Source organism: Mastomys coucha, chromosome X (genome assembly GCF_008632895.1).
Source record: "Mastomys coucha isolate ucsf_1 chromosome X, UCSF_Mcou_1, whole genome shotgun sequence".
Lineage (NCBI taxonomy): Eukaryota > Metazoa > Chordata > Mammalia > Rodentia > Muridae > Mastomys > Mastomys coucha.
The window spans coordinates 123,652,765-123,680,347 of record NC_045030.1 but is presented as its reverse complement, the minus strand read 5'-3'; the positions used below and the strand labels follow the sequence as shown (position 1 = coordinate 123,680,347).

Sequence of the window (27,583 nt, the reverse complement as noted above, 5' to 3'; positions counted from 1 at the left end):
TATTACAGACTATGCAGCTGTGGAAAACTTATGGCAGTCTCTTGCTATGGGAAGGAGTGCTTGTTTTTGTGCTTGACGAGTGAAACGGGGGTTATGCACAAAATATAGGGGATTTTGTTGTTGTTTTTGTTTGTGTGTGTGTGTGTGTGTGTGTGTGTGTGTGTGTGTTTTGGTCATTTTTAACATCTGGCTTAATAGAAAATAGTTGGATTTTATCCAGCATCATCTCATACCAGTCCCACCCTCCTACCTTCTACCCGACTCCTCCATCCCCTTTTCCTTAGAGAAGGGGAGGCCCCCATGGGTGCCAAACCACCCTGGGTCATCAAGTCACAGCTGGACTAAGTGCATCCTCTCACAACGAGGCCAGACATAGTTATACACTTATATTATTGCTTTGAAAATGTAGTGCTAAATTTTATGGAATTTTTTTAATTAAAAAACTGACATTTAATTAAGAGGTAGAGCAGAAAAAAGGGTATTGAGAAGTAGATACATGATATAGTTTGACTTAAATATGTTACTATGAAACTCGTCACTGTATAAGAGATGCTAATGATAATGAGCAAACACTAAATGCAGAAGGAACATAGTAACTTGAGAATCAACTTTAAATACTGTAAAATAAAAAGAAATGTGTAGGAGACTGGAGAGTTCGCTCAGTGGTTAAGATCACCTGCTATTCTTGCAAGAGGACAAGTTTTCACTGTATTTAATTCCAAGTGTCCACATGGTGGCTCACTGCTATCCTTCACTTCTGTTCTAGGTGTTCCCAAGCTCTCTTCTGATTTCTGAAGGTAGGAGGCATGGATGTAGTGCAAACATTTACAAGCAGGCAAACTATTCAAATGCAGAAAAATAAAAAAAAATAATTTTAAAAGAAACATGTATTCTGAGATAACATAATATAAATAAAGAAATCAAAATAACCTAAAGAATGAAACCAAAAAGATTAAGGACTTGTGTTTGCTCTCATGACAGATTTCAGAGAAAATCAAATTGAAAAAAAAGTTCAAAATCCTTGTTGTACAAGGGACTATCCCTTTCCTTGGCACAGTAATGCAGTTGTTTTACAGTGTGGGATGTCATCTCACAGAACACATGACTACCTAGTAGTTAGTTACCCAGCATTTATAAGCAACATAATTGATTTATTTTTTTGTTTTTAACATACTTTATTTTTTTCATGTGTGCTGCTATATGGAGGATCCTCCACATGGCCCTCCCCACATGCATTGCTCCTTCTGTCTTGCTTTAACATTACATGTATCAGCTAGCTCATAAGAAACCAAAAAGATTGGAAATATGTTTGATTTTTCATTTTCCCTGAAAAAATCCTAGCATTGGGTCCCATAGAGAGTAAAGGTTCAATAAAAATGGTTTAATTAACAGCATGGAAAAAGTATTTAAATTGATATAAATAATTCTTTAGATCTCTAAAATAATCACAGACCCTTATTTTGGTATAAACTATCTCTTTATAAACTTCTTCCACTGTCATTGGCTCTCCTTATTAAGTTTGGGCAAAGCATTCATTAAGAAGGCTTCATTTGACCAGAAAACAGCTTGTAACATGACTGGTCACATTCAGTCACAGTAGCCATGTTTTATTTTGAACAACAGTTTCAAACAGGGTTTAAATCCCCTTTGAACAGAGCTTTTATAGAATAAAAAGGCATTTGTTTTCAAACTTACTAATTATATTCACTAAATGCTGCTCATGTTGTCGACTTTCCCCCACTGTGAGAATTACAAAATCAGTCATAAGATTAAACTCAGAAAATGACTACAGCAATTCACAGAATACTAAGCCAGCTGGGTTCATTTAAATCCTCTATGAAAACAGTTTTCATGGTGAACCAAGTAAGACCTACAGCTACTCCCATAAATCATCACTTCTTGTCTGTTCTGGTGCTGAAAATGTTTGCAACCACTTTGAATAAATGGAAGATTCATCAAGAAACGTCCTTAAAATTTTCAAAAGTAGAGAATTCTTTCTTTCAGTTACCTATACTCCTCAGCCCAACAACTGTCACTATTACTATGTACACACAAATACTTTTTTTGATACAAAAAAAAACAGAGCATTTATTTAGGCAGGTGGTAAAAATATTTTAATAAAGACAATATGTCAAAAAATACTTTTAAACAGTCAGAATGGACAAGGAATACCAATCTATTCTGAACTCACAAAACACAACTTTCCTAGAGAATTTAATAAACTAAAGATTTCAGGATTTAATGACGTTTACAGAACTTAAACTATAGTGTTATAAATGTGCTAATCTAAAAGGATGTAACCATAATCTGAAAAAAAAACAAGCAAGTGTTACATTTAAAATATTAGCGGATTCATTTACACCAATGACTATAAATGAATATTTCAATTTTGAAAATAGTCCTTAATAAGCTCACAAGTACATGCTTTAGAATCTAAAGTTTAGAGCAAAGAAGGAAAAAGGAAAACTAACTAAGAGCTGTATTTTTTCTCAAGGTTCAAGTCTATAACATCAACAACAAAATCTTCTAAGAAGCACATCCCTTCATAACTACAATTTGAAGACGAACATAAACACACTTAACACCTGCTATATTTGGCTTCTCTGAAAATTAATCTCACAACTAGTCACTGCATACATTTCTCACAGTGACCTATTTAGAAAAACTGATTTTAAAACTTGTTCTATGAGGAAAAATTTTTACAAGAAGGAAATGTTCATTTTTTACTTCTGTTTAAAACTTTATCAAAATGAATTTTTACAGTGTTATTTAATATACAAACTGCATTCCTATATAAGTTTGTAAGTCAGACTTTTTTGTATATACTGGATTAAATTCACACTCAAGCAGCTGTTAATTTCTTCCTCTCTCTCTCTCTCTCTTTCTCTCTCTCTCTCTTTCTGTGTGTGTGTGTGTGTGTGTATGTTTGTATGTGAGTGTGTTTCCCTTCCCTCCTTCTGCTGCTCTTCCTCTCTTTCTTCTTGTTTCCCTTCACCACCAGTTTTGAGAGACAATGCTTCACTCCCTAGGCTTGTCTTCAATGTACGATTTAGCTCAAGCTAGCTTAAAACTCCTGTACCATTCTATTGCCTCAGCCTCTCAAAGGTAATAAGCCTCTTTTTTTCCACTTTTGATTTTCTGTCAAGGGCTCCCTAAATTGACCAAACTGTCCTTCAACTCCTCTTATACATAGCTCAAGCAAATCCTTTTTGTTTGTTTGTTTGGTTGGTTTGTTTTTCTTGCTTTTTCAAGACAAGGTTTCTCTGTATAGCCCTGGCTGTCCTAGAACTCACTCTGTAGACTATGCTGGCCTTGAACTCAGAAATCCACCTGCCTCTGCCTCACAAGAGCTGGGATTAAAGGCATGCACCACCACTGCCCTACTAGTTCAGGCAATTCTTAAACCTACTATCTTCTGTCCTCAACCTCAGAAGTAGCCAGGATATATGACTCCACTGCCAGGCATGCCTCATTTCAATTACTGGGATATCGAGAATAAGAAACATCAATAGGTTACTCTAATTCTACAAAATGTGTAACCATTTAGAAAGAGTTGAGGTTATCACTTTAGAAATCATTCATAAAGTCAGATATTGAAAACTCTTTTCATCAAATTTCTTTCTACTTTAGACAGCAATTTGTAGGGTCATACCATATTTGGTAAGGAAAGCAAATACTCTGTCTTGGAAATGTGAAGAGTACTTACTTTCAAAGCACATAATACTGTTATCAGGTGAAAAAGTCATGGTGCCACAGTCATTTATTTCCAACATTTATAGAAGTACAACTCTAATACATAAACTCAAAAGTGGCATTTATTTTCATTTCTTTTTTATTGGATATTTTCTTTATTTACCTTTCAAATACTATCCCTTTTCTCAGTTTTCCCTTCAGAAACCCCCTATTCCATCCTCCCTCTCCCTGCTTCTATGAGAGAGAACCTACTCCCACTCCCCACCCTTGCATTCCTCTACAATGGAGCATTGAGCCTTCCCAGGACCAAGGGCCTCTCTTCCCATTGATGCCTGACAAGGCCATCCCTCTGCTACATTTGCAGCTGGAGCCATGAGTTCCATCATGTGTACTCTTTGGTTGGTGATTTAGTCCCTGTGTGCTCTGGAGGGGGAATCTGGTTGTTTGATATTGTTATTCTTCATATAGAGTTGCAGCAGTAGAAGTAAGGGCTTCCTATTGGATTAATGAGCTAGTAACTAAGTAACTGGATCAACAAAGAAATGAGATGTCTAAAACAATCTTTTGTCATTACCACTGGCTAATGTGTACAAATCCATATATATAGTAACATAACTGTAATTAAACAACTTTCTTAAGAGTGTGTTTATTTGAAAAAAATTAACTTTATATGAACTTTATATTAATTTTAAAGCTTCTAGATTTACTGACTTAAGTGATATTGATTTAAGTGCTTTCTGCTTTATAATTTCAAAATTTGGCCTGATTTATATGTGAAAACTTGTAGGAAACAAAACTCATCACAGTTTTAATAACTAAGTCTAGAATAGCACCACTAGCATAGTAAGACAGTAGTACTACACATTCTTCTTGTCCTCAAAGATGAGAAGCCAATGAAGAAAAACAATAAAGCACAATGTGTATAATTAAAAGTCAAGCAATCCATAAGTTGAACAATGGCACTGTTTAAAACTGTCACTGATATTGTGTCCTTGTGTTTTCTGGCGCTTTACTTATTTCAAATTTCTAATTTGGTGAAGTTCTTGCTTCACTGTAGAATAATAAAATGCAGACAAACACTTAAATTGAAATGTTTATTTCCGGTGGTCATGAATTATGAATAAATTGTATGGTGTGTCATTATATGCTGACATTTTAAACATGACGTGCCATGAATGAATTCCCTTGCATTTGCTGTAGCTCTGAATCTTATATCACTGATTATCAGCAAACAATGTGAAAACATGTTGTGAAAAGAATTCCAAAGGAAGGAAAGTTTAAAGGAATCATGGGGAGTCAGAATCTGGAAGGACAATCTAACATTTCATCCTATTCTATGCACGGTCAAGAGTATAATCTTTCTTTTCATAGGATTTATTTTACACAGCCAATTATAAGCCTGTATCATTTATTTCTCAGTAAGCTGTCAAACAAACTTCCTTCAACTCAAGTAATGACAAACACTGATAAGAAAAAACGCATTTCAGTTGGTCAAAGGAGTCAGAGATAATCTTGAAAATACTGCAGTGGGCTGAAATATTTGAGTCTGCTGTCATTGACTGATCACTTATAAGCCATTACTCTGCAGAGAAGATTCTTATTCTTAGACTACTGAGAATACTTTTTACCATAAGAGTAGGCTCATTATTATGATAAACGAATATCAGTAAAAAGAGTTTTATATTTATATTAAAAACTAACCATAAACCTGTATTTAATCCAACTGCTTGGTGGTCACACAAGTCTAAATGATTGAGAGTTGTATATGCAGCAGACATTGAGGATATAAAGAACCAACATGAATTTGAAGAGTTCAGAGTTGAGACAGAAAAAAAAAGTCCCTATATGTGGACATGTTAGGACATCAGGGGAAAGTCATTATCTCTAGCCAAATGAAGGAAACCAGCCAGCATCTTAGTCTTATAAAACATACGAAAATTATTTTCTTTTATTTAAATTAAGCCTGTGGTATTTTTGCTTGATACCTGAATTGTCTAATACACAGGCTTAAATATTCACCTCTCTGAACATTAGGGTTTGGTTGTGGTGGTTGTGGTTGTTTTTGTGTTTTACTACCATTTATGCTAAAATTCTAACATTTATGATACAATTCACAGTGTTTTGAGTAAAAAAGTGATTAGAGACTGTGAACATATAAGAGTTTACATGTCACTTAAATAGACTATGTATGTCCTCAGATTTTCTTTAGAGATGTATTTAATGGTAAGTACTGAGTTGTGAGCTACTATTTGGGTGAAAAGAATGAAAGTAGGGTCCTCTGCAAGAACATTCACTGTTTGTAAACACTGAACCATCTTTAATGCCTGGTTGTTCCTTATAGGTCAACTTCTTTACCTTTTCTCCATTTTCTGGCTGAGGTATCTCAGATCTTACCAACAAACTCAACTTTTCCCTTGAATCAGATAGTCACCAACTTAGTTAGGGTTTCTATTGCTGAGAAGAGACATCATGATCAAGGCAACTCTTATAACGGACAACATTTGATTAGGGGTTGCTTACAGGTTCAGAGGTTCCGGCCATTATATCCAAGGCTGGAAACAGTAGTGCCCAGGACAATATGGTGCTGGCGAAGGAGCTGACAGTTCTACATCTTCATCCAACTGCAGCCAGGAGTGTACTCACTGTCTCTCAGTCATCTAGGATGGTCTCAAAGCCCACCCCCACAGTGATACACTTCCTCCAAAAAGGACATACCTACTCCAATAAGATCAAACTTAGTAGTGCCACTACCTGGGCCAATCATATTCACACTACCATAGTCACTTTTGATTATAACCTTCTAAAGATCCATATTTATATGCTAATGTAGATAAATATATAGAGAATGCTTGGTATTTTGAATATTTCCAGTACACATATACTATATATGCTATTACACACAGAAAACAAAATAAGAAGTATGCCTGAAGTGCATCCTTAGAATTGCTTAGAATTTCAATGGCTAACAGTGAAGTGTAGTACAATCTTACATTGTAAGTTCAGCTTTATTTAAATCAGTGGTTCTCAAACTTCTATAGCTGCTTCCTAACTGTAAATATAGCTACTGTTATGAATCAAAATGTAAATGTCTTTGACTTCTGACTGGTTAAGGTAAGCCCTGTGAAAGAGACATTAGACCCATGAAGGTGTCATGACCTATATGTAAGGAAATACGGATTTGAATGTTTTATTTTTATTTTTATTTTTTTTATTAGGGCACACAAGTTTGGTGATTCACAAGAGACAATTCAGTACTGAAATTAACAAAGCATTTTATAGCCACTATATCCATTCATGTTACTTGGCATTTTGGTTAACACATTTGTTTTCCTTTTATTCCTAAATAACATGTCAGTGAATTTTGAGCATCCAAATATTTTATATTATGCATTGAAACACATATGATAACATTTAATTACTTACACCATGCCTCTTTTTTTCGGGAGATGAATATTTTAATGTGTTTAGAGGTTCTTGTAAAAAGCAATAGATGGTAATTTTAAATCAAAGAAAAAGATTTATCATTAGAAAAATTTAGGTGAGAAATGGTATCACTTTTGAAGCATAATCAGTATTTTGCAGAAGCAATTCCCTCTGCAATTTGTTAAAGAAAGAAAATCATCCAAGTAATCTTTTATAAATCAAGTTTAACAGCAATTCTAGCTAATCTTGTATCAGTGGTAAGTTAATTCCATGTTTAAAAGATTATAGATCTAAGCTAGCTATTTCTATGCACTTCAGTAAATTTCTGTCATTTTAGACAGTTACATCTACTCAGAATCCTTTCTATTCTAGGAACAACTTCTTATCCCTAACATTGTGGGAATATCATGTATGTATATGATATTTCTCTTTATTAATGACTTGTATTTCCCCCAAAAGTATTTCCCAGAAGATAAGAATCCCACTGAAAAGTGTGGAGGAATATTGTAATCCCTTTACTTCCTTTTCCTTTAGAATACCTAGTACTACATGATAGTATTTCCCCCCAAGATGATTTTGTATTTTATTTGAAGTTGGCAAAAATCTTTGTGCTAAATCCTTTGAGCATACCTCTAGTGATAGATGTCAGATCAGTGCTATATGGAAAAAACTTTTATTTGACAGGTAGCTGACAGGAAGAAATATGAGACATAAGTATAAAATCTTTCTGTGAGATTAGTATAATCTTTTGTTCTTTTATATATATGAGTTGTTCATTTTCTTTTCAAGATAATCATTTATAAAATAAATTTGAATAAAACTAAGGTACTTTAAAAGTGGCATATTTGTTCAAATTAGAATAGTTTGCTTAAGATTTATATATAACTTAAATATAATATAGATATATAAAGTATGCTATAAATATATATAATATAAATTTCTGACATTTTATTTATTATTCAATATTTTCATAATAGTGAATGAAATATATAGATTTACAGACTATACGTACAGAATACACACAAACCAAGTAGCATCTTGATAAGTTAGGATAGAATACATGGCCTATAATTGAATGTACAATCCTGTAATAATTTTACCTTATAAATACAGATCTAAAAATTCTTATTTATTGTAAATATTGCCTTATTCTACATGGTGTTATCTGATGAAGTTATGTTTTCCCTACTACTACAAAAGGGAATAAACCTATTTTTGACAAAATCTATCATTCCCAAATAATCTAGTCTATTTTATTGCTATTACCTTCTTTTTATATCTCAGAAATATCAGGATTAAAGAGATAGTGAAAATCTCATTATATATGATTATATATCATTATCATTTATACATGCTATTCTATATACATGTATATGTACATACATACATACATACATATATATACACATATATGTGTGTGTGTATATTAGAATTATCACAAATCATTTTTCATACATATCAAAATGATAGTTTATGAATTTGCAACTTCCATCAATTAATGTATGAAAAATAAGGAAGTTTATACTCATGTGGGATTGTTGTTAAAATTTATGTGTAGAAGTAGCCAAACCTCTGCAGTGTTTTCAAATATGAAAACAGAATAAACAGTGAAAGCTCTGGGAGTTGTCAAAGAAAAATTACTTCTCTTCAGACACATTTTCATCTCAAGCTTCCTCAAAGGGCTTCACCTCAGAATCTTTTCAGCTGTCTGTATATCAGACAGATCTTTTCCTTAAATAAGTTGGCTTGCCCTGCTTGGACACATATGATCACTTTGGGTATTCTCTGTTGTTGTTGGTTTTTTTTAATCTCCTTTTCATAAGTCTCAAAATTAAGAATTGTGTAGTCAAGGCAGTAATATTAGTATTTCATTTTTAAAGGGTTAAGCGGTTATCGTGATAATCAGTGTATTCATAGTGGCTCAACATTACCAAGAAATAGTTTTATTTCCATAGAGTAGAATAATCAAACATATCTGAAGAAAAATTCCTGATTTCCTTATCTAATGTAAGTCTTAAAAATACTTTCTCGAGACACAAAATACTCCCAAAGAGAGTGGAATATTGGGATAAATAAATTTTATCTAGACAAATTTTAGGTTATCCAAGCCCTAGTAAGATTCAACCAGAAAGACATGCACAAAAAAGACTTTAGTGTTTTGAATTTTGTTGCAAAACTATTTAAAATATTTATTTTACTCAATATATAGTTCACATGCTATCAACATCACTCCTACTACATGTGATTTAGAATTGATAGATTATTTCCATTTAGGTAATTTCAGTTTACATACCAAAAAATTACTGTTATAAATTAATACTATAAAATGGTATCTTACCTTACACAGAAAGTTGATCTTAAAACCCAGAGACTGGGCATTCCGTGAGCCTGAGTTCATGTAGTTTCCAACAAGAAGAATCAACTCTAAGAGTTTGTTAAAGCTTTCACTTTTCTTCAGTTCTTCACATGCAAGAGTTACTGCTATGATGCTTGGTTTGATGTTGTTGACATGTTCTTCAAAGGTGAGTTTGAAAAGGATGCTCATGAGACGAGGCCGTAACATTTTCACCGAGCTCATCTGTAAGATAAGGAATCTCTATGAGAACATCTTTTTATAATGTTCTTTCATCTTTATTGGCGGTAAATTCATGGACAATATTCCAAGTTCACACACACTCAGCCAGTTCTCTTTGACATTTAAAATATACTGTTTTTGTTTGTTTTAAACTGTCCAAGGAATATTTAGGTAAAGTTTAAAAACCTCAAAAGAGGTCAGATTTGTTATACAACAAACAGAATCATGATTATAACCTAAATAAAATACAGCTAAGTAAACAGCTTCTACATGTTAATTGCAAAGCCTTTGGTCATACATAGCATACAAATGTACAAAATTTGTACCTCAGATAAAGTAGGAAAACTTATATGTATAAAGTTAAGTGTATAGTTCACCATACATAGAGGGTATACATGATAGCCATAATATAACTAATTTTTCCAAAGAAATTATCTGCTTGTGTAATGTTGTAGTCAGAGGAGTAACAGTGATGAATCATTTTATATTTTGAGCTTATTATTTATATTCATAAAATTTGGTGAATATTTAAATATGTCCTAAAGATTTTTCACCTGCATGTCAAATGTCAGTGTTAATACATTATTCAAAATTTTCTTGTTGGTTTTATTCAAAACAGTTCAACTTTTGTTTTAATTATATTTTTGTCAGAGTACTAATGCATATTTCAAATTCTCTTTGGTATAAGTCCAATAATAATTATTTTGAGATTTGAATTTCCTTTAGCTCCAAATTATTTAATTAGGTTTCATTTACCAAATGAAATCAGAGAAAGGGATGGGTGGAGACTATGCACCCAGGAGCGTTTTCTGCACACACACAATGAATAGACATTCTTAAACATGCTAATTATATTCAATTTGGCACATGTGGATCTGTCTCTTAAATACAAATGCTGAGCACAGACTAGGCACTGAGATATCTGCAAGCAGCATGAAATATACTGAAAGCATGAACAAAAGTCCTTTTGTTTTAAACATGTCCTCATTTTGTAGCCAAAGTTGGTCCTCAACTCTTGATCCTTCTATCTCAGTCTTCCTGGAGCTCCATATGCAATTACAACAGGGAGAAACTGTGTTAAAACACAGAGCACCCTTCTATTGTACATTCTGTTATGTTCATGTGATTAGGTTTCAAGTACATGTTCTCTAGCTGTTAGCATAAATTTGGAAATTTGTGGTACCTTTAGAAGAATGAGCTGGGAGAAGTGACTTACTGGGTACAGTATTTGGGAAGGTACAATTGTCACAAACTTTGCTTTGTGGTCTACTGTGGTGTAGACAGCCTTTGCCACATACATCCAAGCACCATTAACTGATCTACCTTGCCATGCCTTAACCTGCCATGATGGACTTAAACCTGAAAACATAAGCCAAATAACCCTTGCATCCCTGAAATCACTTCTGTAAGATATTTTTCACATTTATGAGAAATGTACATATTACACCTTCAAAAGCTACACATGAATTCCTGGGTAAACTATGAAGGCTATAGTAGTGGAGCAAACCACTTCTCAGTCTCACCTTTGACAGGAATTTGCCTAGTAATTGTGGGTATCTATCTCTCTATGTGAGATATTGACTTCTATGTATTCTATTGCTTCATACCCTTCCAGGCAGATCTATAAAGTAAATGGAATGACTCTTGTCCTGCTACAGTATTTACATAGCTATCATCACACTGGACTCTTGTTTCAAGTATACAAATTAACCTCATGTTTCTTCAGTACTCTCTTGGCAAACACTAAGCACACTACCTATTTTAAGTTGCTTACATATATCTGGAAAAACATGAAATAGACATGTGAAAAGTACTACAGGCAATAAAACAGACACAATTCTGGATAGGCAAAGAGATAATAAGTTCCAGAGAAGTTTCCTGGAAGAATTAAACCTTTAAACTTAACAACTGCAATATTTAAGAAAAGCTTCTCAATAGAGAAAAAAATACACTAGTGTTTCAGTGTGTTTACATATGTGTAAAAGAGGACACACAGGAAAGAGACCTCAAGAATAATAGAGAGCAGTTATATGAGAACTGGTTTACAGGTTGGACAGATACATTTTTATATCTACAGGAGTGTTACACAAGAAACTGTACATGTAGTCCATGTAAAGTGAATGAGCCTGGAAGCTAATCACATTAAAGTCTGTGTCATACATGTCCAAGTCCCCCTGTACATATACATGTGTAGAAAATCAAGTTCCTGTATGTATTATTATGTCACAATGGGTCTGTCTCCATATCTCACTGGACACCCTTTCTTCTTTCAGTTTATGTAAAACTGGCCTGCTACAGTGCTCTGGATGTGGTGTATTATCATATGCGTTTATGAAACCGCCTTCTCTGACTTCTTTCTTATTTTGTGATCAAATACTGGACCAAAAGCAGCTTAAGGGAGAAAGGGCTACCTTGGAGGAAGGCTCAGGGTATAGTTCATCATAATAGGGAAGACGTGGTAGTGGGAACATTAGGTGGTTGGCCACTTTGTATTTACAGACAAAAAGTAGAAAGAAAAGAATGCTGACACTCATCTGTTTTCCCCCTTTTCTTATTTTATTCAGTCTTGCACACTAGTCTAATGGATAATGCCATCTACATTCAGGGTAGGTTCTCAGCTGCTAGTCAGCATCTCTCTGCTCTGTTGGAATGTGTAGAGATCCTACAGGAACCAGTCTACCAAGGTGGCACTGGTCCAAAATCAACAAGGAATGTGAGCTTTAGCCAGATATGCATAAGCTTTCAGTCTTGTTTAAGAGTTAATAACACATATGCACATTTATATTTTATTCTGTCTTGACTCTATATTTCAATTCTTGGCATACGATCTCAAAGTATGAATTTGATTTTGTTCACTTTTTAATATTGCCTTCAGCAGAAATAGTATAGCTAACAAGTATATTTTAGTAAGAATAGTTATAGCAATAACAGCAGCTAACATTTATTGAGGATTTTCTGTCAGACATTTTTCTGCATGAATGATTTAATTCTCCAAAACATCCTAGGAAATGTGTGTTGTCAATGCACTGCAACTATGTATGTGTGATTCTTTGAATTAGAAATATCCCCATATGCTCAGGTATTTAACATCGGTTACTTCATTGGAAAAGCTGTTTGGGCAGGCTTATGAAATGTGCTTTGCTGAAAAAAATTACATCACTAGGGGCAGACTTTTTGTGTTTACAGTCTCACCTCACTTCCTGTTCAATCTCTACTTCATAATTGTGGATGTTTATGTGTGTTCTCAGCTTTCTGCTACTGCCTCTCACCGCCACTTGGTTGAAAAATTAAAAAATTAAAAACTTTAAAAGTTGAAGTAGGTGTTGCTATAGAACTGGTTAGTGTTTGATTGTTCATTTTGTTTCAGGGCTTGTGGGAAGAGGAATGTGCTTTTGTTCTGCTGTGATATAAACCAAAGCAGGCTAAATCAAGGACTAACAGAGACAGCAGAGGCACATAGGATACAGTTTAGCAATAATATCAGTCAAACATAATTTTCTGGGTGAAATAATCTACCTGTTTTTCAGATCTTCACTTTTTAAATATGGAGACTTAGAAAATTATTGTGATTATTTTTCTAAGTTTTAGGAGGTTAGAATGAAAAATACTAGTTGCAAATATGAACATAAGAAAATATTACCTGTTATTTTGCATGTTGTTATCATTGAAGTAAGTTTGGTTGATGATTTTCTTGTGTGCCAATACTGCATTTTTTTTTTTACTAACAAAGACACTATTAGCTTCTGCTTATTAAGATTCTCAATGTTAGACTCAAATTGCAATTATTATAATCGTTCATGCAATACTGAATATTGTCAGTATTTGCCCACATTTTAACATGTCCTTTATTGAACATATTTACCATTCAAACTGAAACTATATTAATCTATTTATCCATATATACCTATCTTTATCTTTATATACCTATCTATGTGTGTATATTCTATACATATATGTTATGCTTGATTATGTTATTTATATACTACTTAAATGCCCTAACTAATTTATCTAAAGCCTCTATGTTTTACCCTCTAAATCTTCTCATTGGTGATAAAAATGATACATTTATGATCAGGAAGTAATGTGACCTTACAATAGTATTTATCAAAATTTTGAAATAGAGTTGAATTTGATAATTATATGAATAGATGCTTTGGAAGACAGAATCACTGAGAAGGCAAGTATGAGGAATGGAATGGGAAAGAGTCAAATATTGCACCTTGATAAGCACCTAGTAGAGGTCTTTGATATATTAGATAATTGAATATTTGCTAATATATATTAACACTCTTTACATGAATGACAAATCCCAGATTTTTTTCCCGGAAATACAGATTGTATATTGAATGAAATTAAGAATGGATGATAGTTTATTTTTCCCAAATAATGACATTAGTTATGAAATAAAAAGGAATACATTTGTATAACAGGTATTTTTAGATGGTAATCTGTCATTAGTCAGTCTGACTTAGGAAGACATTGGAAACCACAACAGAGACTTAGCTACCATTGATTTAGCAAAATTTTCTTCATTAACTCACCACATACACCAAAGTTTAACACATGGTAGATAATGATAAATGATTAAAAATATATGAATATATTCATTTGCACTAAATGGAACCACTAGTACATTACAAAAATTCATAGAAGACAAAATCTAAGGATGGTGGTGCTGACCTAAAATTACAGTGGATGGGAGGTTGAAACAGAAGTTCAAAGTCACCCGCTGCTAATGTCCAGCCTTGGCTACATGAGATTTTATAAGGAAAACACACAAAGACACAGATGTTGTGGAGAAGGCTAAAAAATCTTACATAACACTATTTGACACTAGGTGGTTAATCCTAGCAGTAATACTCAGAACCAATATGTATTTTAAGCTTAGGGTTTAAGGGAAAGCTTTTTTTAATTCCCAGTCAAAGCAAGAATCAAATATCTATACTATCCATGCCCATGGCATTAGTTGACAAGGAAGATACAGTTCTTTGAGTTTTACAGTAGTGAACCCAAACTCTGGTTTTGTCAATTTATAGCTTTGTAACCAAATGAAAAGTTAGCCAATAGTTCTCAGGAAAATTCATTCATTAAATTACTTATACATGCTTCATAAGACATAAGTGGGATATTGTATGGAACATGTCTGTGGTGTCAAGTGATACCATTTAAGCACAGGAAAATAATCACTGCTGTTAGCTTTACCTCCTTTATAAATCCTTAGCAATTCCTAGCCAGAAGGACACAGGATCTTAATGTGTCTGCCAAACATGAAATAAAGTCTTTTTCGATCCACAATTAAGTAATGTGTGTCTGTGGTAGTTAATGAAGACTGTGTCTCATTATCCCTGGGTAGACTGAAAATATCATGCTCCATTTTTCATCCACAATAAACATAATGTACATTTCTTATTGTCTTAAAGAAAATCAAGAGACTGTAGAGAAAGTGACATCATTTGAGGACATCTCTATCCATCAAATACTGTCTCTAGAACACATCAACAGAGATTGTTTCAATCTTAAGTGTGAGATTTAGAAGTCGGATTAGTATGTACTGATAGACAAAAGCTGAAATGCCAATAGAGGGTTTGGCTCTTTAAAGGAGTAGCATGGATAGCCATGCTTACAAATAATAAAGAGCACTGAGCTACATCCCCAGCCACATATACAACTATTAAAAGGCTCATGTCCCATAAAGGCACTTGAGTAGTTCTAAGTGATATAAGTAAATAAAGCAGAGACTGCTGAAATGTATGTTTTTGTTGTTGTTGAGGTCCCTTGCAGCATTTTAGTTGACTGGCATCCTTTATTTTATAATTCATTCCTTGAAGTAATGTGGGATGCTGACCAGGGTGTTGTACTATATAGGGGATTTATTTTTGTTGCAAGTTACTTATCTATCAAATCACATCAAGTGACTCTCATTTCTTCAGCTTATGTGCACTATATTAAAAAAGTGCATTGACAGCTTTAGAGAGAAAACTACAAGTAGGTTATTTCCCCAAAGAGCTAGGTACGGTTTCATTGATATAATTTGAATTGTATATACTTCATAACTATAAAGCTGGTGCATGTAGCTCTAATAGCAAAATACCACAAGAATGCATAGAAAAGGTAAGCAGTGCTGAAAATAATGCATGAATGAGGAGAAGGCCATGCAACCTTTAGGGTTATTCACTTCACCTTTGATTAATGTCTACCATATCTGAATAAAATGGAAACTTTAGTCCTTGAAATGAACAGAATATGTTCCAGTTATTACATGGATGGCAAGAGACAGTCATTATTAAGAGGTACTATTCATTGAATTTACAAAAAGGTTTATTCTTATTTTACTATAATAAACAAGAGGAATTCATGAACATTAAAGGATGGATTTCTGTTCAGTTCACAGTAAAATTCAGAGACAATGACTGACAAAATTCTATCTGCAATTACAGAGATAAAGCAGATACATTTGGGATGCACTGTTAAATGAATTTTCTTATTTTCTAACACACAATCTGTTTTCTAACACACAATCATTTCTTCAAGGGCAGGGACTCTTTTCTTCATTGCTTTACTCTGTGCACTAAATCTAGTACCTAGAGAAAATAATCAATACAAGAATTCCTGGTATAAGTAGAAAAAGGGAAATGTTTGCACGTTAGTTGTCATGAGAGATGAGGGCCATGGTTAATCTGTGAAATGAAGCTTTAAAAAATAGACTCTACATCAGAAAAATAATAATGGGTGATAGAGAATATTTCCCCAAAGAAAGTGATATGTGGAAATTATGCATTGAGAAACATCTACTCGCCTTTAGTATGGAACAGAACACAAATAACAATGTCTGCCCTCAAAGACACTGTAAACTCAGAGGAATCACACTGAGAAGTTAAATAAGAATTTCAAAATATTCTTGTCAAAACACCTATTTGAGGCCACAAATGACTATTAAAACTACTGTGAAGCTGTGCTATTTTATGAGAAAATTAGACACATAAGGGAACAGAAAGATGGTGAAATTTTGATATTTTAAAATGTAATGAAAAGTGATCATTTATAAAACTGATTGACAAGCACTGAACTACCATGAATATTAAATTTTCAGGTGCTTTGATTTTACCTTCTTTTATTATAAAAGGTGACCGCAATAATAATGAGAATGGATTTATATGAGGAGTTAATGAAATGACCAGTAACATAAATACAGGGATTTGAGAATGACTCATAGTGAATTTTCTCTCAATTCATCAAAAATTATTACGTTGCACTTTCCTTAGATAAAATTAACAGGTGAGAGATGGCATTCACATGTGCAGACAAATGAAACTAGAAAGAGTGGAACATTACTCACTAAAACACTGAACACATAGATTTTGAGCAAGATGAAGAAAAATGTGATTTTTTTCCTAATGAATATGCAAACCCAGAAAATGATGTAATACTAACAAAACCTACAATTTTCCTTCCAAAACACTTGCTTTTGATATTATAAAGGGGGGGTGGTGGAAGCTTTTTACCAGTCTCCTTTTCACCTAATTAAGCTTTCTTTACCAGGGTCTGTAAGTTGTTTTTTGAGTCTTTAAAACAGTTATAGTAAAAGGAGCTTATAGTTGTACTTCTAACTCTTCTTTTGCCTTCATATATTTGTGCAGAAGAAGACAAAAAAGAATTGTTCTGTTGGTAATATCACATAATCTGTTCTGTTCATTAATGATTTACAACTACGAAACTATCAAAACATCTTTTTCCCCCTAGATTATACCTTGAGAATGTTTTTAATTGAAAAAATATGTGTGATTTTGAAGTCAGAAAAAGAAAAGTACTGATTACTAAGAGAACTAATTATTGCCTTCTTTCCTCAGAAGACATGCTAGTTTAATAGATATACACAGTATGGGTCTCCATCCCCAGTGCAAGACAAGTGGGAATTTCCATAGCTCTGAGGTTTAAGAGCAGCTGAGCTGCAAACACACTCTGAAGCATCTAAAAGCTCCAGCTGGGGGTTCTGACTGTCACAGCTTTCAAAGATCTGTACTTTTCTTACAGTAAAGGTACAGCACATAATTACAATGGATGTACCAAATTCAATTCTGTAGGAGGTAGGTTGAAGGACAAGTCAGTGGGAAGCAATGCAGCCAATCCATTCCTTTAAAGATGAAGATTATTGATCACAGAAGGTGTAGGAAGTAGCATGTCCCTCTTGCTGGGAGGTCTGCCTCCACAGAGGGAAGATCTTCTGCTTGATATTGTTTGTTTCTGCTTAATCCTCTACTCTGTTTTTTTCCCCTCATATTTGATTACAAATATGCAAGCCCAAGGTTGTGACAGTTTAGAAAAACAAAAGGTTAGAGAAGTTCACAATGCAGAGACTGACAGACTGACTCAGATAAGCTTTATTTCATAATCTTGAAAAGATACCTACCAGTTTTGTAAATTTCATTGTTTCTTATTGGTAGTAGTATTTTAATAAATATCGACGTAATCTTAGGCATGACACCCATCTTGCCCTAGCTGATGAGATTCCATTTTATCTAGGGAGTTATATATTAATGGAAATTCTACAGTATAATACTGGGCAAGGGGCACTGAAATAAAAGCAAGAATGAAATTCTCACTGTGCAAAAAAGCAAGACAAGAAAAAATTCCATTAAAATGTTTAAATCTCTCAATGTTAGAAAGTGGCATATGAACTGAGAGTAAGACAGGAGAGGAAAGAGTCCACTGGAATTTGGATCTAAACAAACTTATTCAGCAATAATTTGGTAGGTACAAATCATGAGAGCTATCAATGTGGCTCATCTATTTATAGAACTTATAATCTAGAAAACATATTTAACTAATGTTTAACTAATAACCTCAAAATAACTTATTAAATCATTACTTAAATTATTACCTTCTAGAAAGGAAATTTCTAATAGTTATTTTCTTTATTTACATTTCAAATGTTACCCCTTTCTTGGTTTCCTCCGGGAAATCCCCTGTCCCATTCCTCTTCCCTCCTGCTTCTATGAGGATGCTCCCCCACACTCCTACTCACTCCCAGCTCCCTGCTCTGGCATTCCCCTACACTGGGGCATCTATTGAGCCTTCTCAGGACCAAGGGTCTATCCTCCCATTGGTGCCTGACTAGACCATCCTCTGCTATACATATATATGCACCTGGAGCCATGGGTCTCCACATGTGTACTCTTTGGTTGGTGGTTTAGTCTCCAGGAGCTCTGTTTGGTTGATATTGTTGTTCTCCCTATGGGCTGCAAACCTCTTCAACTCCTTCAGTTCTTTCTCTAACTCCTCCATTAGGGACCCCTTGGTTAATCTACAGTTTCAATAGTGAGTTTCAAAACTGTTGATAAGGACTGGGAACTAGAGATGATAGCACATGCAATGATTCTGAGAAGAAGGAATAAGTTCACATCCATAACAAATGAAATTCAGTATGTCTGTGTACAGTGAGCTCAGTCCACACCAAAGGTTAAGAGCTAAAGCTAAGAAAAGTTGGCAGCGTGAGGACAAAATGGGCCTAAGAGGCTAAGATCAGTTAATACTGTGGTGATGGCTAGGAACATGTCTCAGTGGGTTAATTGTTTGCTCTGTGAACACAAGGACCTCAGTTCAGTCCCCAACATCCATGGAAAGACACAGGTGCATGTATCTATAACCCCAGCAAAGGGGAGAGCAGAGAAAGTCACTGAGGAGGCAAGCACGTGGGAAATCTGAGCTCATTCTCTGAGCAACAACAACAGCATTAATCCAAGAACAACATGGAGTAGGTAGAGACTTGGTTACCTAAGAGGTAAGTACAGGACAGGATTCTAACTAGAGCCCATAAAGGAAGAGACAAGCCTAGGTGATACAAAGACAAAGCGAGTTTGGAGGCAGAACAGACACAGGAGGTCCAGAAGTGCTTTTGTCATGTCACTGGTAAGAAAGAGTTCATGGTAAATGAAAAGAATAGAAAGACAGGCAGAAAATGAAATGTAAGAAATGAAAGAAAGGAGGAGAACGTGGTGCTTGAACCTTATTTCCTGAAGTCAAGGAAACATGGAAGGGATTTGGTATTATAAATATGAAATTTTAATAAGAATATCCTATGCAATATTGGCAATGGGAGAAGAAAGTTGAGGCCAGGGGCTTTATCAGGTTGGGGATTCTCTTATTAGTGAGAAGGACTCGGTTTTCCAATGCTCTCTTCACATAGGCAGCTGATATAAATCAAAGGGCTAAATAGGATGATAGTATTTTCTCACAGAGCTAATTTAATCTGATATTTCAGTGCATGTTTTACTTTTCTGTCCTTTTAAAGTCTATTGCTCATAGTCTTGAATGAAATATTTCTCATAATCCAAAAATATTTACTGCCTATGTTACAGAGACTTGAATAAATTTAAAAGGCTAAGGTTATTAGTAATTAATATTAATTAATTATTAGGTTTATTATTATATATTTAAGAAGAGTGTGCCTAAAATTTATTTGGTAAGTTGCAATTGACTTTCTCTGGCAACTTACATAGTGTGAACTGCCTAGGATTAATCTAGATTCTCTCTGACCCCATCACATCAGATACACAGCAAAGTACAGTGAGAGTAGAGGGAGACTAGGACAATTCATGTACACACAGACTTAAATATTTATGATAATGTGCATAAACAAGAAATCTCTTCCGTTTTCTATTTTTGCCTTAAGTTCCAAAGGTATATTGCTTTTTATGCTTCCCCCCCGCCCAATTTCATTTCCTCAGTGAGGTACCAAGGATATTCCTCCTGAAGGACTTGCTTGACAAACTAATACATCTTCTTAGATAAACTGCACTGAGGGAAAAATGGTTTCTGAGAAACTGTGTAGCGTACCTACAGTAAAACTCATAACCATCAGGATGCAGCTGAAATCTCAGATAGTGTATAGCCCTGCTTCAATTATAAGATGGATTTGAGCTGCTTAGGTTTCAAGTGTGGACTTGGGGCTACAAATTTTATTATTTAGCACTCTGGTAAAGTGCAACTAGTTAATAAATAATACAGGGCCAATTCAGTTGACTAATAGATCTGATTTAAAAATGAGAGAAATATATTCCCTAGGTCCATTATGTTCTATTTGATCCCAAATATGCTTGCCTGATTTCCTTTCCAAAGATTTGACAAATCTTTCTACCTCAAGGTAGGCAATAGCATGCCCTAGAATAAAAGAATTGTAAATATGAAAAAGCATTTACTGTATTTGCTAAATAGAACATACTCAGTCCCATCTAATTGAGGGATATATGAACAAGAGTTTAAAACTGCAAAGTAGGAACTCAGATTAATTCTAACATAATTATTTTGGGACATTATGCAAAAGTTTGGATAAAGCATCCTAGATACTATTTGAAATGGTCCAATGGTAACTGGAAAAAAAATTTCTCTTTGTTTACAATGGAAAAAAATCAGGAAGCCAGAATAAACAACAAAATATAATATAATTGCTAACTCATACAGCAAAGTAATCTGCCCTGAATACCCGAATAATAATAATAAAAATGTTTTAGCGGTTGGAAATTTAGCTGAATGGTAGAGTGCTCACATAGCAAGCACAAGACTGTGGATTCAGACCCCAGCTCTGGAAAAAAAATTTTTTTTGAGACAGGGTTTCTCTGTGTAGCCCTGGCTGTCCTGGAACTCACTCTGTAGACCAGGCTGGCCTCAAACTCAGAAATCCACCTGCCTCTACCTCCCAAGTGCCGGGATTAAAGGCATGTGCCACCACTGCCTGGCAAATAGTTTTATTAAAAAACAAAAAACAAAAAACAAAAACAAAACTAAAACTTTGATGTATGCCCTTTATACTAACTTTTTTGACTAATTATTTAAATTGCAGGTTTTAGGTATTTTAAGACATTTATATGATTTACATATTTTATATGATTTATATAATTTATATTATTATATCCTATATAGTCATTATTTTTTTGGCTCTTCATTATGATGGGGATAAGGAAAATGATTAAAGTACTCAAGGTATCTTTATGTTATTTGTCCTGGCGGGAATAACACATTGTAAGCTCTCAATTAATTAATGACACTCAAGAACATTTGAAAATTCTTGTGATTTTTCTTATACAATGTATATAGGAAAAACAGTTTCATTTTTTTATTTATATAGATAGTATTTACTTATTTTGAAATTTTCAGGGAGCTAAATTCTAACCTTTAGATCTAAATGGAAGAAAATTAGTCAGTGCAATACAGCATACCAGTTTGTATGCATTAATATCATTAAATATCAGCTCTGTTACAGAGGCTATCCCATGATGTTTTGGTATATTGTATAAACGTCAAAAGTAACCTAGTTACTTTTTAATGCTATAGGTACAGATTTTTTTCTAAGTCAATATTATACTTAATTATAAAGTTCTAAAGTAAAAGACATCAACTAATATATTTCTTTTCTTCATGAGAAGTATATTCATAGGACTTTGGAATCAATACATACCACAACACCAAACTGTTCAGGCTCACAGAGATCATCATATTCATTCTTAAGCTGTGCTAGTTCTCGGAGTATGTTCTGCTCAGGAAGATATTTTACAAGATTCTGAAAAGAAAAATATAAAACGTTAGTGGTTGATCAGTAAAATTGTTAAACATTCATGGACAACTCAAATAATCGTGTTTTAAAATCAACCTTTTTAATTAAAAATGTATAAACTAGGTCTAAAAGGAAGGTGTGTCAATATATTAGAGACCCATACATTCCATCATAGCTATATATCCCCAAATCAGATAATCTAGAATGATAAACTAATATCTACACAAAAGAAAAAATTGACTTAAAAAGAAATGAAAATTCTGCATATACTGATAAAAGACATTAAGTCACAAATCAGAAGCTTCAAATAAAGAAAAAAGCAAGGACATTATGGATTCAATGAGGAAGGCATTCAAACAATTAAACTGTACAAAATAATTATTCCTCAAATAGTTTAAAATAATGAGGAAGAAGAATTTGCTAACTTGATACCAACACTAATAAAAGCAGCCAAAGAAAGAAAAACCATCACTAACACTGAAGACTGGTGAAAACTTTCTTTACAATGTGTGTGCTGATTGGAACAGTCAGTATGATCTTGTATCTGAGTGATCAGACATGATCGAGTCATTTTTAGTACTGACTTTCCAAATGTTTTTGGTATTGTTAAATAATGTAAATTTCTTATAAATCACTCATAAAATATATATTTTCATGTCTGTTTTGTTAAAATCTTCCTTTTATTAGACAGCTTAATTAATTCATAAAGTTAGTTTCATCAGTCCTGTAGCTAATGCTCAGTTATTTATGTACTATAGGACTCACTTTATTATTATTCATTGGTTATTCTATTTCCGGGTTCTTTTTGTATATCTAGGATAGGTCATAGATCAGTTTACAAAAAAATCCAAAAAATGTAAGACACAGCTGGTTGGTGGTGGCACACGCCTTTAATCCCAGCACTTGGGAGGCAGAGGCAGGAGGATTTCTGAGTTCAGGGCCAGCCTGATCTACAGAGTGAGTTCCAGAAAGGTCAGAGCTATACAGAGAAACCCTGTCTCGAAAAAAAAGATTCAAAAAAAAATTGTAAGAGACAAAAATCATTAAAACAAGTTTTAGATAACAGTAGAAAGGACCTCTGTACAAATGATATATGGACAAACTCTTAATCAATGGGTCACAAATTCAGGAAAATAAGAAAGTAAAGGAGAATAATAATAGAGCCTGAGAACTATGGGTTCATATACTCTATACAGATATGCAGATCTTGTCTCACAGGATCTTCAAAATAAATAAAAACTTAGAAAAAGCAATAGTAAAATATTTTTTAAAAAACTAATGATTAAATCAAAAGTCACAGACATGAATATAAATACTTAAGAATGTCATCAACTTTCATATTCTAACCTCAGAGTGATCTTCATTGAGCCACACTGCAGTACACAGTTGAGACTTAAGGACTAAGAAGTCTTAATGGAGCAACAGAAGAGAAGTGATTTTTCACATAGAAGTGCTTTTTCAAGTGTCTGACTTTTTACAAGCAACCATAGGATCCAGAGAGAAACCAAATAATTTGTCAATATAACATAAGAATCTGAGAAATACAATTAAAATTGTGTATCAAGGAAAAAAAATCCCCATCAGCAATGAAAATTAATACAAACAAAAGGTCAAACTTGTTTTTTGTCTTCAGATCCTATGACCTCATAAGGAGCAAAATACACATACACACACTTCTCAGAGATAATAAATGACATAAAATTCAATTTAGTCTCGATTCCATTTGCAACAGGTTCAAAAAGGTATTCACAAAACCATTATTTCATATTTACCACAATGTTTTCTATGTAGTAAAATTGAAAATAAAATATGCTGCTATTTCAGTTAGGGTTCCTATTTCTGTGATGAAACCCTATGACTAGAAGCAAGTTGAGGAGGAAGGGATTTATTTGGCTATACTTCTTTGACATTCATCATCAAAGGAAGTCAGGCTAGGAATTCAAACAGCGCTAGAACCTTGAAGCAGGAACTGACATAGATGCCACAAATGGGTGCTTTTTACTGGCTTGCTCAACATGCTTTCTTACAGAACCCAGGAACACTAGACTGGAAATGTTATCAGAAATTACCAGCATGTGCTAGCTCATTCTAACATAGGCCTCCACAATTTTTTTCTGTTAAAATTAACACTTGTGTAGCTATACACTGCTTTTCTGCCTGATTCAAATTCAGCCACCTCGTTTCTGTGCCTTGTTTAATAAAGGATCTCTTTGAATTTGGTTTGTGCTTAGAAAATTGATGTTTGCAAATGTTCTGTGCCTAAGCCAGGGTCCAGGGGGTAGCACCACACAGTTTGTGGGTTCCTTCAGTGTAGAATTACATCATTGCCATTCCAGGGCATCCACTTTTCAAATCACAAATTGTGGGTTCTCTTAGCTGCTATCTTAGATTAATCCACTTCCCCAGCGAGTTTCCTTGTAATCAATTTTATTTTTCAGTTTCTTACAATGTTAGTTTATACCAATATGTTCCTCAATCTTTGGATATTCCTAGGTGTGGACACAAATGAACTGAAAGCAGAGTTGTATACAATACAATGCTCATAGCATTGTTATTCATTATCTAGAAGATGGAAAATGTCATCTGTATATGAGCAATGTGCCAATAAAATATAGTATATGTACAAAATGAAGTTTTGATGCTTAGTACAATAGGGACAATACCTGAAACATTTTACTTGTGAAAAAATTGCAAACGGAGAAATATTGTGGTATGTGATTCATAGTATATATCTAGAAGTAGCCAATTTCAGAGAGATAAAAAGCAGAAGTGATGTTACTGGACAATGAGGACATGGGAACTTACTGGCTACAGAGTTTCTCTTTCAGATAAATGAAGTTCTGAAAATGTGTTTCTCATTAGATGACTAATAACAATAGGTAAAGTCATTAAGTTTTTTTCTTTAAAATTGTAATCCACTTTCTCAAATTGAAAAAAGATGCAAAGGCCTGGTATGGTAGGTTTAGACTACAATCTTAGAACCTGAGATTGTAGTCTAAACCTACCATGCCAGCCTCTAAGGAGGTTGAAACAAGAATATAATATATTGTAGGTATCCTGGACCACTAAGAAAGACATTGCTTCATATGTACAGAAAAACAAAACAAATCTGGAAAAGAAGTAAGTCTGCATCAAACAGAGACCAGAGAAACCAAGTACACTATATGACAGTGATTGAATTTTCCCCCATTTATCTTTTCATACCTCCCAATCAGTTCTTTCTACTAAGGTTTTCATATACAATAGATACCACTGTGCTAAGGCACAAGTATTAAAATACTGTGCCCTTTAAAATATGGATATAAAACTTATAATATAAAATGAAATAAAATCAAATGCATATATTTCCATTCACAAATATAACTATGTCTTATACAAAGAAAGATAATCACTAAGGTATAATTTCAATTATTTGAAAAATTACTTTTGGGAATACTAGGGCAAACACCTGTGCATGCCAGGCAAGCACTCTGTATATATGTATCTATGTGTGGTTTGTCCACATGAATACAATGTACCAGAAGTCAAGATGTCAGATCCCAATGTACTGGGGTTATAAACAAGTGTGATCTGAGTATTGTAGATGCTAGTAACTAAGCTTGTACAGGCGCTCCCTTAAACCCTGACATATGACATTTCTCCAGTCCAATACCTGGGATCTTACTAGAGTATCTTGAAGCTATGAAAATTAGGAATTTTAAAAATGTGTCTATTGGTATACTGATAAAAACAAAGATCCACTTGGGTAATATCAGTACTTTTCACGATGGTACAACCAAATTAATAAGGTTAACAGCATAATTAAATTACAAAATAATTTAATTCCGCACATTTAAAATTTTACATTTCAATTTATTTTAACTGTGAATATGATTATGAAAAAATCAAGGCATAAAATAGAATTTTAGAAGGTCGAAATTTTTACTATTTTAACTATAATCTAATTCATATGAAAACAGGCTCCATAGAGATGATACATCTTTTCTTTCTCTGAAAAGCTATATGAAATACTTAAGCATTCAATGAGTTGGAAATACATTCTAACTGAAGGTATCATTCGATAAGAAAGTATAACATGTACATAATGAGTAATGTTTTGTAGGTTCTGCATGTGAATAATGACGAAAACAAGATGCCAGAGTATGAAGCACACACCAATTGCTTCAATGAGTCAACAACTAGGAAAATCCATGTTGCAAGAAGTCATCAGAGGAAACGTCTAAAGGCAATTATACATTGTCAACTTGTAGCCAAAAAAAAAAAAAAAAAAATCATAAAACTCTAACCAGAAGAGGAAGAAGGATCAGCAGAGCCAACATGAAAAGAATGTGCTGATCCTGAGAATCAGCCTGACATCTATTTGTATGATAGATTACTGAGCTTCCTCCTGACCAAAGTATCCCAAAAGAAGTAACAAGCAGACTGAGACCAGAAAATCTCTAAAGAATTCGAATGATTATAGGTGGAACACATTAGTCTCTTGAATGTTTCCCAAGCCCAGGCTAATTATTCCTAACATGTTCATGCCCATGAAACTGGTAGAAAGGAGACATATGTCACATGTCCTGGTTCTGATTCCAACCCTTACTTATATGTTCCATCCCCGAGAAAATGATGAAAAGAAAAGCCATGTTTCTATTATTTTCCGTAAAATACATGTATTCCTGACATAAAATGCTTCTGGATACCAAGTAGTAATCTTTCTGTCTCTACTGTTACTCCTAGAGTTATTTTAGATAGGAAATGGGGAAAAGAAATCATCCTTAGCTGCTACATGGAAATGGCAAAATTCATTTGGAGAATGTGCAAGTTGTTTGCAGCATGCTTAGAAACGTTCAATGTGGGAGCTTCTGAAAATGAACAAAGTAAGCCCTACCACAGTTACGAGGAACAATTACCAATTAAATAGACAAATAATCAAACAGATCAGACTGGTATTATAAAATTCATATTAATTAAGGTCTCTTTACAAGAAAAAAATAGCTCTTGAATTTAGCATTTGATTCATATTGTCACTACTTCTAATCTGTAAATAAATGCCAAAGCTTGGTTAATACTTCATATATCCACCATATGTGCCATGGGGAGAAAGTGAGACACAGTAGAAACTAGAAACAAGCAGAAATGAACCTTTTAATATAATAGATTCTGAAAATTTATTGGATGATAGGCAAATGGTCTATAAGTTTTAAGGCATGATCCATTCCACTTCTCTCTTCCCTGCTGCTGCTTAATAGCATGCTTCCTCAACCCCCACAACTATTTCAAAATGTGTGTTTTAAAGATCAATTCAGTGTGAGGATGAAAATTTCATCCTAGAAAATGTCAGTGAGTTGAAGTTTACT

General features: G+C 33.8%; 1 protein-coding gene across 1 annotated transcript in view; it reads right to left on the bottom strand.

The window, feature by feature from the left end:
* Positions 1-27,583, bottom strand: part of Diaph2 (diaphanous related formin 2) — a 555,303-nt gene that overhangs the window by 213,932 nt on the left and 313,788 nt on the right. The window contains exons 20-21 of the mRNA XM_031375373.1: positions 22,143-22,244; positions 9,455-9,694 (exon numbers count right to left, since the gene is read on the bottom strand). Of these exons, the coding sequence (XP_031231233.1) occupies positions 9,455-9,694; positions 22,143-22,244 (342 nt within the window). The remainder of the gene's footprint in view (positions 1-9,454; positions 9,695-22,142; positions 22,245-27,583) is intronic.